The sequence below is a fragment of the Puma concolor genome, chromosome A2 (genome assembly GCF_028749965.1).
Source record: "Puma concolor isolate L17-30 chromosome A2, mPumCon1.1.hap2, whole genome shotgun sequence".
NCBI classification, from domain to species: Eukaryota; Metazoa; Chordata; class Mammalia; order Carnivora; family Felidae; genus Puma; species Puma concolor.
Genome location: NC_141668.1, coordinates 109,888,559 through 109,905,534, shown reverse-complemented (window position 1 = coordinate 109,905,534; position 16,976 = coordinate 109,888,559). Strand labels below are relative to the sequence as shown.

The window sequence follows — 16,976 nt, the reverse complement described above, 5'->3', positions numbered from 1 at the left end:
TTCTTATTCTCTGGTCTTCCTCCCTTCCCAGCATTTATATGCCCCATTTCAACAAGGCCCCCATCTCTTCATGCACTGTTGTATCCCAGAAAGTTAAAACAACACCTTCACTGCAAGCACATATCTCAATGTAATTTAAATACAGAGAGAAAATGACATTTACCTTTAAGCCAGTTCAGGACTCAGGGAGAAATTCCAGCAAAAATCATGAACTTTGGGGTCAGATAGAACAGGAATTTTTTTTTATTTATATATGAAATTTATTGTCAAATTGGTTTCCATACAACACCCAGTGCTCATCCCAAAAGGTGCCCTCCTCAATACCCATCACCCACCCTCTCCTCCCTCCCACCCCCCCATCAACCCTTAGTTTGTTCTCAGTTCTCAACAGTCTCTTATGCTTTGGCTCTCTCCCACTCTAACCTCTTTTTTTTTTTTTCCTTCCCCTCCCCCATGGGCTCCTGTTAAGTTTCTCAGGATCCACATAAGAGTGAAACCATATGGTATCTGTCTTTCTCTGTATGGCTTATTTCACTTAGCATCACACTCTCCAGTTCCATCCACGTTGCTACAAAAGGCCATATTTCATTTTTTCTCATTGCCACGTAGTACTCCATTGTGTATATAAACCACAATTTCTTTATCCATTCATCAGTTGATGGACATTTAGGCTCTTTCCATAATTTGGCTATTGTTGAGAGTGCTGCTATGAACATTGGGGTACAAGTGCCCCTATGCATCAGTACTCCTGTGTCCCTTGGATAAATTCCTAGCAGTGCTATTGCTGGGTCATAGGGTAGGTCTATTTTTAATTTTCTGAGGAACCTCCACACTGCTTTCCAGAGCGGCTGCACCCATTTGCATTCCCACCAACAGTGCAAGAGGGTTCCCGTTTCTCCACATCCTCTCCAGCATCTATAGTCTCCTGATTTGTTCATTTTGGCCACTCTGACTGGCGTGAGGTGATATCTGAGTGTGGTTTTGATTTGTATTTCCCTGATAAGGAGCGACGCTGCACATCTTTTCATGTGCCTGTTGGCCATCGGGATGTCTTCTTTAGAGAAGTGTCTATTCATGTTTTCTGCCCATTTCTTCACTGGGTTATTTGTTTTTCGGGTGTGGAGTTTGGTGAGCTCTTTATAGATTTTGGATACTAGCCCTTTGTCCGATATGTCATTTGCAAATATCTTTTCCCATTCCGTTGGTTGCCTTTTAGTTTTGTTGGTTGTTTCCTTTGTTGTGCAGAAGCTTTTTATCTTCATAAGGTCCCAGTAATTCACTTTTGCTTTTAATTCCCTTGCCTTTGGGGATGTGTCGAGTAAGAGATTGCTACGGCTGAGGTCAGAGAGGTCTTTTCCTGCTTTCTCCTCTAAGATTTTGATGGTTTCCTGTCTCACATTCAGGTCCTTTATCCATTTTGAGTTTATTTTTGTGAATGGTGTGAGAAAGTGGTCTAGTTTCAACCTTCTGCATGTTGCTGTCCAGTTCTCCCAGCACCATTTGTTAAAGAGACTGTCTTTTTTCCATTGGATGTTCTTTCCTGCTTTGTCAAAGATGAGTTGGCCATACGTTTGTGGGTCTAGTTCTGGGGTTTCTATTCTATTCCATTGGTCTATGTGTCTGTTTTTGTGCCAATACCATGCTGTCTTGATGATGACAGCTTTGTAGTAGAGGCTAACGTCTGGGATTGTGATGCCTCCTGCTTTGGTCTTCTTCTTCAAAATTACTTTGGCTATTCGGGGCCTTTTGTGGTTCCATATGAATTTTAGGATTGCTTGTTCTAGTTTCGAGAAGAATGCTGGTGCAATTTGGATTGGGATTGCATTGAATGTGTAGATAGCTTTGGGTAGTATTGACATTTTGACAATATTTATTCTTGAAACCCTACTTGAAGACTTATTAAATGTGTCCTGACTTACTTTAAGCCTTGAAAACTGATCATCAAAGGGAATAAATAACTTGTTCAAAGCCTATCAGATAGAAGAGCAGATTCCCATTTAAGATTTTGCCTCACACTTTTCACTGTGTTAAGTGTTTTCAATAGAGTAACACGAAGGGACTAATAAGGTATTTAGCATCTCTGCTCTGATAACTGGAATAAGTTGAACCAGACAATGGTATTGAAACCAATGACAAAGGTCTGGTACCACCAGTAAGCGAGAGAACAGTGACTTGGTTTTTAAAAGGGCAGCACTCAGGAAGATGGCTGCATAGGAGGACGCTGGGCTCACTGCATGTCCTGCTGATCACTTAGATTCCACCTACACCTGCCTAAATAACCCAGAAAACCGCCAGAGGATTAGCAGAATGGAGTCCCTGGAGCCAAGCACAGACAAGAGGCCCACGGAATAGGGTAGGAAGGGCGGCGAGGCGGTGCACACTCCACGGACTGGCGGGAGGGAGCCGGGGTGGAGGGGAGGCCCACCGGCCAAACAGAGCCCCTGAGTCTGGCTTGCAAAAGTGGAGGGGCCAGACCGAGTGTGTTCTGACAGCAAGCGGGATTTAGCATCTGGGAGGTCATAAGTTAACAGCTCAGAAAATGGGAAGGCTGGAGGACAAAGGCGGGGAGAGTTGCTGAGACCTGGGATGATAGAGCTCAGTTTGGCGGGGAACAAAGGCGCTCGCCAGCGCCATCTCCCTCGCCCATCCCCCAGCCAAAATCCCAAAGGGAACCAGTTCCTGCCAGGGAACTTGCTCGCTCTGTGCAAACACCCAACGCTGCGCTTCTGCAGAGCCACCCTGCCGGCAGCGGGTCTGACTCCCTCCTGCTGCCACAGGGCCCCTCCTGAAGTGGATCACCTAAGGAGAAGCAAGCTAAGCCTGCCCCTCCTGCCCCCATGCACCTTGCCTACCCACCCCAGCTAATACGCCAGATCCCCAGCACCACAAGCCTGGCAGTGTGCAAGTAGCCCAGACAGGCCACAGCCACCCCACAGTGAATCCCGCCCCTAGGAGAGGGGAAGAGAAGGCACACACCAGTCTGACTGTGGCCCCAGCAGTGGGCTGGGGGCAGACATCAGGTCTGACTGTGGCCCCGCCCACCAGCTCCAGTTATACACCACAGCACAGGGGAAGTGCCCTGCAGGTCCTCACCACTCCAGGGACTATCCAAAATGACCAAACAGAAGAATTCCCCTCAAAAGAATCTCCAGGAAATAGCAACAGCTAATGAACTGATCAAAAAGGATTTAAATAATATAACAGAGAGTGAATTTAGAAAAATTAGTCATAAAATTAATTGCTGGGCTTGAAAACAGTATAGAGGACAGCAGAGAATCTCTTGCTACAGAGATCAAGGGACTAAGGAACAGTCAGGAGGAGCTGAAAACCGCTTTAAACGAGATGCAAAATAAAATGGAAATGACCACGGCTCGGATTGAAGAGGCAGAGGAGAGAATAGGTGAACTAGAAGATAAAATTATGGAAAAAGAGGAAGCTGAGAAAAAGATAAAAAAATCCAGGAGTATGAGGGGAAAATTAGAGAACTAAGTGATACACTAAAAAGAAATAATCTATGCATAATTGGTATCCCAGAGGAGGAAGAGAGAGGGAAAGGTGCTGAAGGGGTACTTGAAGAAATAATAGCTGAGAACTTCCCTGAACTGGGGAAGGAAAAAGGCATTGAAATCCAAGAGGCACAGAGAACTCCCTTCAGACGTAACTTGAATCGATCTTCTGCACGACATATCGTAGTCAAACTGGCAAAATACAAGGATAAAGAGAAAATTCTGAAAGCAGCAAGGGATAAACGTGCCCTCACATATAAAGGGAGACCTATAAGACTCGTGACTGATCTCTCTTTTGAAACTTGGCAGGCCAGAAAGGATTGGCACGAGATCTTCAATGTGATGAACAGAAAAAATATGCAGCTGAGAATCCTTTATCCAGCAGGTCTGTCATTTAGAATAGAAGGAGAGATAAAGGTCTTCCCAAACAAACAAAAACTGAAGGAATTTGTCACCACTAAACCAGCCCTACAAGAGATCCTAAGGGGAATCTTGTGAGAAAAGTACCAGAGACATCGCTACAAGCATAAAACATACAGACATCACAATGACTCTAAACCCGTATCTTTCTATAATAACACTGAATGTAAATGGACTAACTGCACCAACCAAAAGACATAGGGTATCAGAATGGATAAAAAAACGAGACCCATCTATTTGCTGTCTACAAGAGACTCATTTTAGACCTGAGGACACCTTTAGATTGAGAGTGAGGGGATGGAGAACTATTTATCATGCTACTGGAAGCCAAAAGAAAGCTGGAGTAGCCATACTTATATCAGACAAACTAGACTTTAAATTAAAGGATGTAACAAGAGATGAAGAAGGGAATTATATAATAATTACAGGATCTATCCATCAGGAAGAGCTAACAATTATAAATGTCTATGCGCCGAATACCGGAGCCCCCAAATATATAAAACAATTACTCATAAGCATAAGCAACCTTATTGACAAGAATGTGGTAATTGCAGGGGACTTTAACACCCCACTTACAGAAATGGATAGATCATCTAGACACACGGTCAATAAAGAAACAAGGGCCCTGAATGAGACATTGGATCAGATGGACTTGACAGATATATTTAGAACTCTGCATCCCAAAGCAACAGAATATACTTTCTTCTCGAGTGCATGGAACATTCTCCAAGATAGATCATATACTAGGTCACAAAACAGCCCTTCATAAGTATACAAGAATTGAAATGATACCATGCATACTTTCAGACCACAATGCCATGAAGCTTGAAATCAACCACAGGAAAAAGTCTGGAAAACATCCAAAAGCATGGACGTTAAAGAACACCCTACTAAAGAATGAGTGGGTCAACCAGGCAATTAGAGAAGAAATCAAAAAATATATGGAAACAAATGAAAATGAAAATACAACAATCCAAATGCTTTGGGATGCAGTGAAGGCAGTCCTCAGAGGAAAATACATTGCAATCCAGGCCTATCTCAAGAAACAAGAAAAATCCCAAATACAAAATCTAACAGCACACCTAAAGGAAATAGAAGCAGAACAGCAAAGGCAGCCTAAACCCAGCAGAAGAAGAGAAATAATAAAGATCAGAGCAGAAATAAACAATATAGAATCTAAAAAAACTGTAGAGCAGATCAACGAAACCAAGAGTTGGTTTTTTGAAAAAATAAACAAAATTGACAAACCTCTAGCCAGGCTTCTCAAAAAGAAAAGGGAGATGACCCAAATAGATAAAATCATGAATGAAAATGGAATTATTACAACCAATCCCTCAGAGATACAAACAATTATCAGGGAATACTATGAAAAATTATATGCCAACAAATTGGACAACCTGGAAGAAATGGACAAATTCCTAAACACCCACACTCTTCCAAAACTCAATCAGGAGGAAATAGAAAGCTTGAACAGACCCATAACCAGCGAAGAAATTGAATCGGTTATCAAAAATCTCCCAACAAATAAGAGTCCAGGACCAGATGGCTTCCCAGGGGAGTTCTACCAGACGTTTAAAGCAGAGATAATACCTATCCTTCTCAAGCTATTCCAAGAAATAGAAAGGGAAGGAAAACTTCCAGACTCATTCTATGAAGCCAGTATTACTTTGATTCCTACACCAGACAGAGACCCAGTAAAAAAAGAGAACTACAGGCCAATATCCCTGATGAATATGGATGCAAAAATGCTCAATAAGATACTAGCAAATCGAATTCAGCAGCATATAAAAAGAATTATTCACCATGATCAAGTGGGATTCATTCCTGGGACGCAGGGCTGGTTCAACATTCGCAAATCAATCAACGTGATATATCACATTAATAAAAGGAAAGATAAGAACCATATGATCCTGTCAGTCGATGCAGAAAAGGCCTTTGACAAAATCCAGCACCCTTTCTTAATAAGGCCAAAATGAACAAATCAGGAGACTATAGATGCTGGCGAGGATGTGGAGAAACGGGAACCCTCTTGCACTGTTGGTGGGAATGCAAACTGGTGCAGCCACTCTGGAAAACAGTGTGGAGGTTCCTCAGAAAATTAAAAATAGACCTACCCTATGACCCAGCAATAGCACTGCTAGGAATTTACCCAAGGGATACAGGAGTACTGATGCATAGGGGCACTTGTACCCCAATGTTTATAGCAGCACTCTCAACAATAGCCAAATTATGGAAAGAGCCTAAATGTCCATCAACTGATGAATAGATAAAGACATTGTGGTTTATATACACAATGGACTACTACATGGCAATGAGAAAGAACGAAATATGGCTCTTTGTAGCAACGTGAATGGAACTGGAGAGTGTGATGCTAAGTGAAATAAGCCATACAGAGAAAGACAGATACCATATGGTTTCACTCTTATGTGGATCCTGAGAAACTTAACAGAAACCCATGGGGGAGGGGAAGGAAAAAAAAAAGAGGTTAGAGTGGGAGAGAGCCAAAACATAAGAGACTCTTAAAAACTGAGAACAAACTGAGGGTTGATGGGGGGTGGGAGGGAGGGGAGGGTGGGTGATGGGTATTGAGGAGGGCACCTCTTGGGATGAGCACTGGGTGTTGTATGGAAACCAATTTGACAATAAATTCCATATACTGAAAAAAATAAAATAAAATAACATTGTAGAAGAAAAAAAAAAAGAAGTATCAGGGAAAGACTTAGTGTTGCTCCAGCTTATGACCATGGGGTGGGAGTGAGGCCTGGAGGAGAGATACTACTCTCCTAGAACCAGGTGGTCCCAGTGGGGGAGGAGCAGTTGCCCCCCAAGGAAGTGATGTGATGTTTTCAGAAGGGAGGGTGCTGAGCAGATGAACTATGCAGTGTCAAAAAGCCTAGTGAACAAGCCAGTTTCAGGAACCTGACTTTTATGCTCTGGGTCCTGGGGAAGCTGTCAGGCATAGAGGCTGGTCATGATGTGGTCCAAATGTACTTGTCATCTGGTGGGAGAGAGGCTCCATCTTGGCCTTGCAGTCAGAATGTCATTTTCTTTCCTATTCAGAGGCCAGAAACACCAGGACAGCCTCCAGCACAGGAAACCAGAGGGGCCTGTCTAGTTTCAAAATGGAATAGAGATGGTATGAGTTGGAGCAGGCAAGGTTGCACCCAGCCTGCTCTAACTCAAGTTAGTTTCAAGACCCCTTGAAGAGCCTATCAATTTTAGGAAGCCATTGCCTAGTAACCTAGTGACCCCAGATTAAGCAAAACTGAAACATGCAAGCCCAGGCTGGTGATGCTGAAAGGAGCCTTCTGGCCCTGAAGCAGGGACTCCAGAGGTAGAGGTTTGCTGACTCAATAGTTTCCCTTGAGGTGCTCTGCCGCCATCTAGAGGTATGTGTCATAATAACACCCCTAGCAACTTGATAGTGAATGGTTGGGTGCCTGAACAGCTCTAAGTAGACACCCAGAATGCTTGGACAGATATCGCAAGGCCAGGCCTAAGAGCTTCTAGCAACCCTGTCCTGCCTCTGGCAACCTCCCAGTCCCCATGGTGGAGGTTTGCCCATTGCTGTCTCGGGAGGGAGCAGCCCCTGGTTCAATGAGGAAAATAGGACCACCATGGATACATATTATGGAATACAGAATACATTATAGGGTTCAGACATTATGTAATTGTGGGAGAAGCTGGGAAGAAAGATCTAGAAAAGAGTGTTACAGAAAGTCACTAGACAGTACCCAAGAACGACTGAGGGACAAGATAGAGCCTCTAAGGAACCTAGAGAGCCAGTGTCCTGAGCTGCCGGAGTGGGACCAACAAGAGCTGGTGGCAGAGTCTGTAGGAAGCTGTCACGTTTTGTTCAGACAAACAAGACAAGAATCTGGTGGTGGCTCAGGCTGCTGGGCTTGAGGCTGAGCCTGTGTGGCACCCCACACTTGCCCTTCCTCATGGCTGTCTGAGGACCTCTGGGATGATGGTGGTTGCTTCACTGCCTTCCCCACTGGTGCTTTCTGAGGACAGAATGCTGGAGGCAGAGGTACACCTCAACAAAGTTGACAATGAACAATCCCACTCAGTTCTCCTCCCTGAGCCTCACAAATGGTGTGCTCAGGTGATAGAGTTTTATGACATGGCCACATCACATGCAGGTGACATTGTCTGGCAGAATTGGAAGGACTTGGGGCTGATAGAGGGAAAAGATAGGACTATGAGGAGTTGAAACACAACAGCCTTCAGGGGGTGACACCCTCTTAGTGGGAGACCCTCCAGAGACTCTAGTGAGGGTCCCTACTCAGAATGGGAGGGGTTCAAAGGAACTCTTGGAGGTTGGGGGGTCAGAGTTGGGGGTCCTGTGTCCTGACAATGTTGCTCAGCAGCAGAGCAGGGATCTTTGGGTCAGAGAGCTGGGAAGGCAGCAGCTATAACTGCATAGTCCATGTCTCCAATGATAATAGCTGTCAAGTGGGGTTCCCGGGGATGCAAAGCAAGAAGACTCTAAATAGCTAAAAGTCTGCTTGTTTGGGCTATGTTTAAAATAATTGGATACATATGGGGTGCCTGGGTGGTTCAGTTGGTTAAAGCGTCCGACTTCACCTCACATCATGATCTCATGGTTCATGGGTTCAAGCCCCACATCAGGCTCTGTGCTGACAGCTTGGAGCCTGGAGCCTGTTTCTGATTCTGTGTCTCCCTCTCTCTCTGCTCCTCCCCTGCTCACGCTGTCTCTCTCTGTCTCTCAGAAATAAATAAACGTAAAAAATTTTTTTCTTTAATAATTGGATACATAAATATGTATCCAGCAAGCTTTTAAGCTGACAGGTCTCACCCTGCAGTGAAGACATGAACAACCTAGGGGCCAATACACAGAGACCATCTTTGGATTACTTATAATATAGATTTATACCTGTGACACATCTCTTTTTCTAGTTGATAGAACCCTAGTCTTTGAAATGCCACAACATGGTGTTTCATTATTTGGTCTATAATGCTTCTCAAAAACTGATTTACACCTTTGCTGTTCTTAACTAGAAAATTACCTGGATGTGTCACTGTCTGAAGTAACCATGTGGCTATGCCACTAGATTGTTTGTGTCTGTTAGGCCCACAGTTTCACTCACAAGCCTTATGCTACATGCTGACTGTGTGCCCAGTGGGTGCAGGAGGTCCAGTAGGGAGCAGGAGACCAAATCCTGTCCCAGGCCTCAGGGAGAGGCAAATAGTACTGGAATACTCAACTAAGTGAATATCTGTAACAGTCATGCAAGGTTTGAAGAAAGGTAGAGGATGCTATCAGGACACTGGAGGGATATGTTATTAGTGTAGAGTGGACAGAAATTAGGGTTGGCTTCCCAGAGAGTGTGAGTGTGTACCTGGGGTGTTTAGGCCAGGCCATAGCTGAATGCAGAGAGGAGCTGGTCAGCAGTCTTTCATCCCAGACTTCTCTCTGGGCCAGAGCTCCCCCATGTACAGGTTTGAGAGACGCTCTGGATCTGTGGCCTCCACCTTCCTCTGGGCACCTGATCCCCTGATCAGCCTGCTCTTTGGGCTTCTTTATATCAGAGAAGGGGGAACAGTCCTAATTCCCAGGCTGCCCACAGAAGCACACCCGCCAAAATCACAGGAGGGCAATTGGATGTCAGAGAGCTCACACTTAAGGAGGGCTGTGTAGACAAACCTTACTTTGAATTTATCCCATCATCCCCCCTCTCCATCCCCACAGATGCCATCTTTGGGGGCACACTCCACTAGAACATCTGGTGCTTGAAGCTAACATGCTTTCCCCTGGTCAAAGCTGTCCAGAGACAGAGAGGGTGGCCTTATTGGATGGCAACCTCCTTATTACAGAGGCAGAGGGACTGCTTTGCAGAATCATGTGTGTTATTATAAAGTAGTTAACCTATCCATATTTTAGGAAGGAAGAAAGGAAAAGAGAGGAGAGGGGAGAGGAACAGAAGGGCATCATCCTCATACCCATCCAGCAAAGTAAACTTTACTGTCCCATCTCACAGATCAGGAAACTGAGGTCAGTACATCTGAGTGTGACAGAGCTGGCTGTGCAGGGAAGAGCCCCTTGTTCATTGAAAAAGGGCCCTGAAAGAATAGGCAAGGCTGGTCCCGACCTGAGCCCATCTCCCTCCCCTCCCCCACCCCTTGGCCAGGTTGGCAGACCTCGTGGAACAGCACCAGGAAGAGCTGGATACCATCGAGGCTCTAGATGCAGTTGCTATCTACACACTGGCCCTGAAGACCCACATGGGCATGTCCATCCAGACCTTCCTCTACTTTGCTGGCTGGTGTGACAAAATTCAAGTGGGGCTGAGGCTCTTGCCCACCAAGTGAGAGCTCACATAGGCCGGCTGGGCTCAGCAGGAAACTCTAGGACAGTGTGTTAGCCTACACACTGCATAACAAATGACCCCAGTTTATTGGTTTAAAACAACCAATCAGCTCACATTTCTGCAAATGGGAAGTTCAGGCAGCCTTGACTGGGTTCCACGCCAGGATTTCACAAGGTCAGTGTCAAGATGTAGCCATACTGGGCTTTATCTGGAGCCCTGGGGAGACCTTGCCTGCAGGCCTATTCAGATGTTGGCAGAACTCAGCTCCTATTATTGCAGAATTGAAGGTCCAGGTCCTTGCTGGCTGCTGACTGAGGCTACTGCAGGCCTCACTCTGACCCTTACCACTCTCCCATCCCCTTGCCTTTCTCAGGCTTGGCGTCCCTCTTCCATCTGATTCTCTTAAACTGGAGAAAACTCTGTCTTTATGGGGACTCCTGAAGTCATGCTGGGTCCATCTGCATCCTCTCCCTATCCTACAGTCAACTGTGCCATTCTGCATCTTTGCAGAAGGGGTAGTTCACCACCTCCTGGATCCCGGGGATCGGGATGTGACCTTGGGAGCCATTTTCAGAGGTTTGCCCACTAGAGACAGGGAGGGATCAACCCTTCCACAGAGATACTCATCACCAACAGGTTCATTGAGGTCTCTGCCAGAAACAGGCTCCATACCTCCTATCTTCTCCAAGGGGCTGAGAGGTGCAGGTGTGATGGCAGGCCTACCTTCTGCTCCTCCTTCTGTTGTTGCATCACTGTTGGCTGGAGCTGGCCCCCACTGGGGCCTCCTGGGCTAGCACAGCCTCCAGAGACAACTTGGCCCCCCACCTCCTCTCTTCTCTGCCCCAGTGTCAAAGCCAGAGGTCTTACATGTACCAGGACCAGTTTCATGTCTGAAGAATCCGCCAGACTCAGTGCAGGAGGCACACCTTGTCCCTGATGGCTGCCTGCTCTGCCTGTATCTGAAGTCCTCAGATGCCCCTGTAATACATTATCTGGTCGATTTGGGTCTCCTACCTGTGTCGGTCATAGGGGTTGCAGGATGCAGAAAAGACCCTGTTCATTTTTGAGCCCCAAGCATAATCTGGCTGCCCAGGGGGAAGGGGGAAGGAAACAATGGAGCCCCCTACCAGTGACTCCCCTTGCTTCTTCCAGGGCTCCACCAGGCCAGGCCAAACTACAACCTAACCTTGACCAGGAAGGAGCCTATTGGGTGAGTCACAGCTCCGGGCAAAGACTCACCACACACTGGGCACTTTTCGTGCAATACGTAGTGTGAGCGCTTATCCCCTTTTTACGTATCTATTGAACTCTATTTATTCATCAATTATTACATGCCATACATTTCAGTTACTATATATAAAACAATGATCAAAAACTGATGGCAATGCCTGTCCTTGGGGGACTTACATTCTAGCAACTAAAACAGCTTTCATGTCTAAAGTAACTGTTCTGGGCAAAAGACTGTTTCAATGACCTTATAAGTACAATTTTACTTAATTGCCACAATTGCCCTGTATCAGTCAGGGTCATAGTGGTAAACAAAGGGTACATCTGAAAAATTTTATCTGAAAAGAGTATAATAATCAAGATGCATACAAATTAAGAACTACACAGAACCAAGGAGCAGGGTAAAAATAATAGAGAAATAGACAAAGGATAGGAACCAGTGCTCAACAGGAGACAGACATCTATCCAATCAACATAGAAAAGACTAGGAATTGGGGAAATGATGTTAAACCCAGAAGTGAGTGGTCTTGCCTCACCATCAGATGGTCCAAAAGCCTAAGGAGAGAGAATCCCCCCACACTGCCTGTGGCAGAGGGAGGCGAGGGTCCACCTTAGGGAAAGGCAACATGGCAGTGACTGTTCAGTCCCCAAATGTACCTCATCACATGCACAACTATGGTGGCTCACTGACACAGATGCATAAGGATACAAGCCCAAGAATACTCACAGCAGCTGTTCTGGGGCCTTGACAGCAAAACCCCGCACAACCCATGCTGAGTTCTGCAGCCTCCTAACCAGGGCATGGAGTGTGGCTGTGCAAAGGCATGAGACAGAGCTATGGGGACCACATAGAACAGCTCCAGGAGAAACTTGTGTGAGGGAAGCACACTGAGGAATGCCCTCTAAAATCATCTTAAGTGCAACAGTGCCCCAGTATGGTCAGCACCCATCAGGCATTCCCACCTACCCTGTGCCCCTTACAATGTGGGGCTTCCGTGATCTCCCAGCAGGGACAACACATCCCTGTGGATGGTGGTCAAGGGCACTCAGCTTCCTTGGGAATGTGTGGGTGTGTCAGAAGGAGAATGTGTTCAGATGTCATTTGCATCAACATAAATGAGTACAGATGAACACACTAGGTCCTGAAGGACAGGCCTGCTGGTGAGGGTGACCCCTGTCAGGACAGTGGGCTATGGGTGCAGGAAAACCCTGTCCTGTAGCCCCCAGAGAGGGGGAGTCTTGGGGGAGCACATAGCACTGACTCCAGGGCAGGGGCTCCCACCCAACCTTCCCCTCAGAGGACACAATATGGAGGCGGTGCCCCAGGACAGGCCCCCACAACAAAGAGCTACCCTGCCAAGGTGTCAGTGTTTAGAGTGAGAGCCCTGCATAGCCCGCGTGCTTGAAGCCCCTTCTTTAGGTGCAGGCCTTGAGATGGGCAGGGCAAGGGGACCAGGGCTCACCTGGCTGCCAGTCACAGGAATCTATAAAGTCACAGATCTTCCAGATGCTTCCCAGTGAGTCTGTCCCCATCAGACTGAGGACACTGATGTGGAGCATCCCAGGTAGTTGGGGGACTGGGGAAGTTGTCCCTATATGGGTGAGTTTATGCATCTGCTAGAGCTGCCACAACAAAGTACTGAAACTAAGAGACTCAAGCAGCACGTATTTGTTGCCTCAGCATTCTGGAGCTGGAAGTTCCAGATTCAGGTGTCAGAGTGTGGGTTTCTTCTAAGGGTATGAGGGAGAATCTGCTCCAGGCGTCTCCCCCAGCTTCTGGTGGTTCACAGGCAATCTTGGGTGTTCCCCGATCTCTGACCTCATGTTCACATGGTGTCTTCCCTCTGCATGTCTGTCTCTTCACATGGCTCTGTTTTTATAAGGACATCTGTGATATTGGGTTACGCACCCACCCCATTGCAGTATGACCTCATCTTAACTAATTATATCTGGGATGGCTCAATTTCCAAATAAGGATGTTCTGGATTTAGGATTTCAACTGTGGACTTTGAGAAGTACAGTTCAGCCATGACAGTGGGACTTCCCGATGTCTTTTCTCCTTTGGAGCCCCCACAACCCTGATGACCTCACCCACTTCCTGTGAACATTCATAGTGCTCCCTCTGCATTCTCATCCTGCTGGGTCTGCTGGGTCTTCTGGGTGTACATGGGGGTGGGGAGTGGCTCTCCAAACCCTTGGGTGCACTCTGTTGTTCCTAGGATGGTGTGCTGGCCCCCAGATTGTCCTGCCCTCAGCCTTTACACATGCTTTTCCCCTGCCTAGGTTCAGCTAAGAAGTCCTCTTTTTGAGAAACATTCTGTGGCGATGATGATCATTAATATGATGAAGAAAACAAGTTAGGTAGTCTGAGCGGCTCTGTGTGGACCGGCTCATTAATTGTCTGACATGGACGAAGACAGTGCCCTGTGTTTTACAGGAGTCAGGGGGAAAGCAGGGCCTCATGCCTGCTGGGACTACATGTGTCATCATTAGGCTCTGCAGGACCATGGGGGGCTTCCTTTTGATGGAGACACTGCTCAGCCAGAGGATTTCTCTAGGACCAAGGGGCACACTGACACTGGGTACTACCTCTTAATGCAAAGCAGACAAGCCTTGTTAAGCCTCCCCAAGATGACTGCTTCCTTCTCTCCATGGGACTGCCCCCTGGTCTCACACCCAAGAGGACCCTCACTAACTTCCTCCTGGCCCACCCATTGATCCCAACCCTCTACCATACTCTCTCAGCCCACCTGGGTGATCCCTGGCTTTCTCCCAGGCCCTGCCTGCTGTCAACTCCCAAACTGCCTGGTGTCATGCCCTACTGGACTGTCCTTAGACAGGTCTCACAACTCTGATGAGATACCATGTTCCCTGTCATTGTGCCTTGCCAGGAAAAGGGACTACTACCACCCTGGACATACTGCTCCATCAGGGACTGGAAAGGCAAGGGTGAGCTCTCTCAGCGGGACCTTGGGCACCATATCACAACACCTGGAGTGGAATGGGTGTCAAGCTTGGGAGAGAGGAAGCAGGTGCAGTCTGGCACCCAGACTGACTGGAGAGATGAAGACCCACTTCTTTTGTACGATAGGGTCTGTGGTATCATCATGCCCTGGAACTCCCCCCTGATAATGCTCTCCTGGAGGACGGCTGCCTGCATGGCTGCTGGGAACACAGAGGTGATCAAGCCTGCCCAGGTGGGCCTGGGTGTGTTCCAGAAGGGGCCTATTGGCTGTAGAGGAGAAGACACGTGGCTTGTTGGGCCCTTTGCGCATCCAGGACTACACTCCCTGAGCGTAGAATGTATGAACATTCAAGAAGGATCCAGGCCTGGCCACAAGGCTGGAGCTTGCCAGGAGAAGGCACTGGAAGATATAGGAGGTAGTGGGCCTTACTCACCGCTTTCCACTGGAGCTATGGGGAAGCTGGGTGGGTTGGCACTACCCACTATGATGGGGCTTACCCTGGAGGGTCCTCCTGGCATGACTGCTTCTCCCTGCTTGCTACCTCAGCTGCTGGGAGGGGAAGGCAGAGCCCCACTTCCCAATCCTTCCTGACCCAGTCTTCTTCTCTGCCTCCCTGGGTGACTCCACTCACAGCCTTGAAGTTTGCAGAGCTGGCCTTGAAGGCTGGCATTCCCAAGGGCATGGTCAACATCCTCCCTGGATCTGGTAAGGGATATGGACAGAGGTATCTGGAGGCTCCGGGGATCCAGGAAGTCAGAGATGCACTTGGTCAGAACAGGGCTTGCTGCATGATGTGCTCTAGTGGAGCAGAGTGATCAGGGGCCCAGCGATCCAGTGGGGGTGGCCAGCCTGGTGGGGAGATGGCCCTCTTCCATGGTGGGAGAGACCCAGACCTGAAAGGGTTCTAGCTTTCAAATGTTTCCCCAAATGTTGTCCATTTGTGTGTGTGTGTGTGTGTGTGTGTGTGTGTGTGTGTGTGTGTGTATACATGCACTGGAATAACTTTACATAACTTGGGAATGATTATATTTAAGAGATTTTATCTGTAGAACATTCTAGGCTTAGAGCATTTAGGGAGGTATTACATGAATTGCTTATTTAATTTCTTCTGTGTTTAGTGGTCTGGTTTATTGGAAATGTCCCTTCTTTCACACATTTAATATATATTGGCATAGAGTTGTATTAATAATTTCTCATAATTAATTCCTTTTTTGATTCTCCCTTTGATTTTTATAATATCCCCTTATACTTTTCACTTTTTCTTTCTCTTTTCAAATTGGCTAAATTTGTGAAAAGTTCTTGTTTGTTCCTGTACACCCCTCAAAAAAAAAAAACAAAACAAAGAGCTCTCGAATTTCTTACCCATCCCATTGCTATTCCTTCTTATTTTTTCTGCTTTTGTCATTTTTATTTCTTTCTGTGTTCTCCTGTGTGCTTTTTTGGTAACCTTTTGAGTTGAAAGTTTAATTCATTTATATTTTTTTGTCATTTAAAGGAAAGCATTTAAAGAAAACCTTGGTGAAACCTCATACCTTTTTATTAATATTTTCATTATTATAAATGCCCCTATTTATTTCCGTAATAGTTTTTTTTTAATTTTTTTAATGTTTATTTATTTCTGGGACAGAGAGAGACAGAGCATGTGTGGGGGAAGGGCAGAGAGAGAGGAGACACAGAATCCTAAACAGACTCCAGGCTCTGAGCTGTCACCACAGAGCCCAACTCAGGGCTTGAACTCGTCAACCATGAGATCGTGACCCAAGCTGAAGTCGGATGCTCAATCTACTGAGCCACCCAGGTGCCCCTTCCATAATAGTTTTTGCCTTAAAGTTTGCTTCATCTGTTTTAGCACAACTACTCTAGCTTTCATATGGTTTTTGTCTGCATGATGTATTTTTTTCATCCCTTTACTTACAACGTATTTATATCTGAAGTCTCCTTGGACAGCATATATATGGATCTTGTTTTGATCCAGTATGACAGTCGCTGACTTTCTGACTGGATTGTTTAATCCATTCACATGTACAGTGATTATTGATATAGTGGATTGATGTATGCCATTTTACTTTTTGCTTTCTGTGTCTCCTGTCTTTTGTTTCTATTTCTCTTTTATGGCCTTCTTTACATTAGTTAATATTTTCTAGTGTAACATTTTAATTATTTTAATGATTTTTTCAAAATAGAATTTTTCGTTATTTTACCAGTGGTTTCTCTAAAATTTACCATACGCTTCTTAATTTATCAGAAAATACTCCATATTTATTCTAATTTAATTCCAGGGAAATACATAAATACTACTCCTCCATAGCTCTATCACCTCTGTGGTGTTATATCACATATTTTTGTGCACACATCACATTTTTATATGTTACAAACCCAATAGTACACTGCTATAACTTTATAGAATTTTATATAGAGAGAATTATAATTTTAATTCTCTCATATATAATTTTATATGAGAGAAGTTAAAGAGAAAGGGGAGCAAATATATAATTACATAGCTTGCTGTATTAATCTTATTT

At 45.9% G+C, this 16,976-nt stretch overlaps 1 protein-coding gene across 1 annotated transcript in view; it reads left to right on the top strand.

Annotated features, from left to right (window-relative positions):
• LOC147583400 (cytosolic 10-formyltetrahydrofolate dehydrogenase-like) overlaps positions 1-16,976 on the top strand; it is a 65,413-nt gene that overhangs the window by 30,314 nt on the left and 18,123 nt on the right. The window contains 5 exon segments of the mRNA XM_086682258.1: positions 10,082-10,258; positions 10,635-10,837; positions 11,414-11,471; positions 14,580-14,685; positions 15,051-15,159. Coding sequence (XP_086538384.1) covers positions 10,082-10,258; positions 10,635-10,837; positions 11,414-11,471; positions 14,580-14,685; positions 15,051-15,159 — 653 coding nt within the window.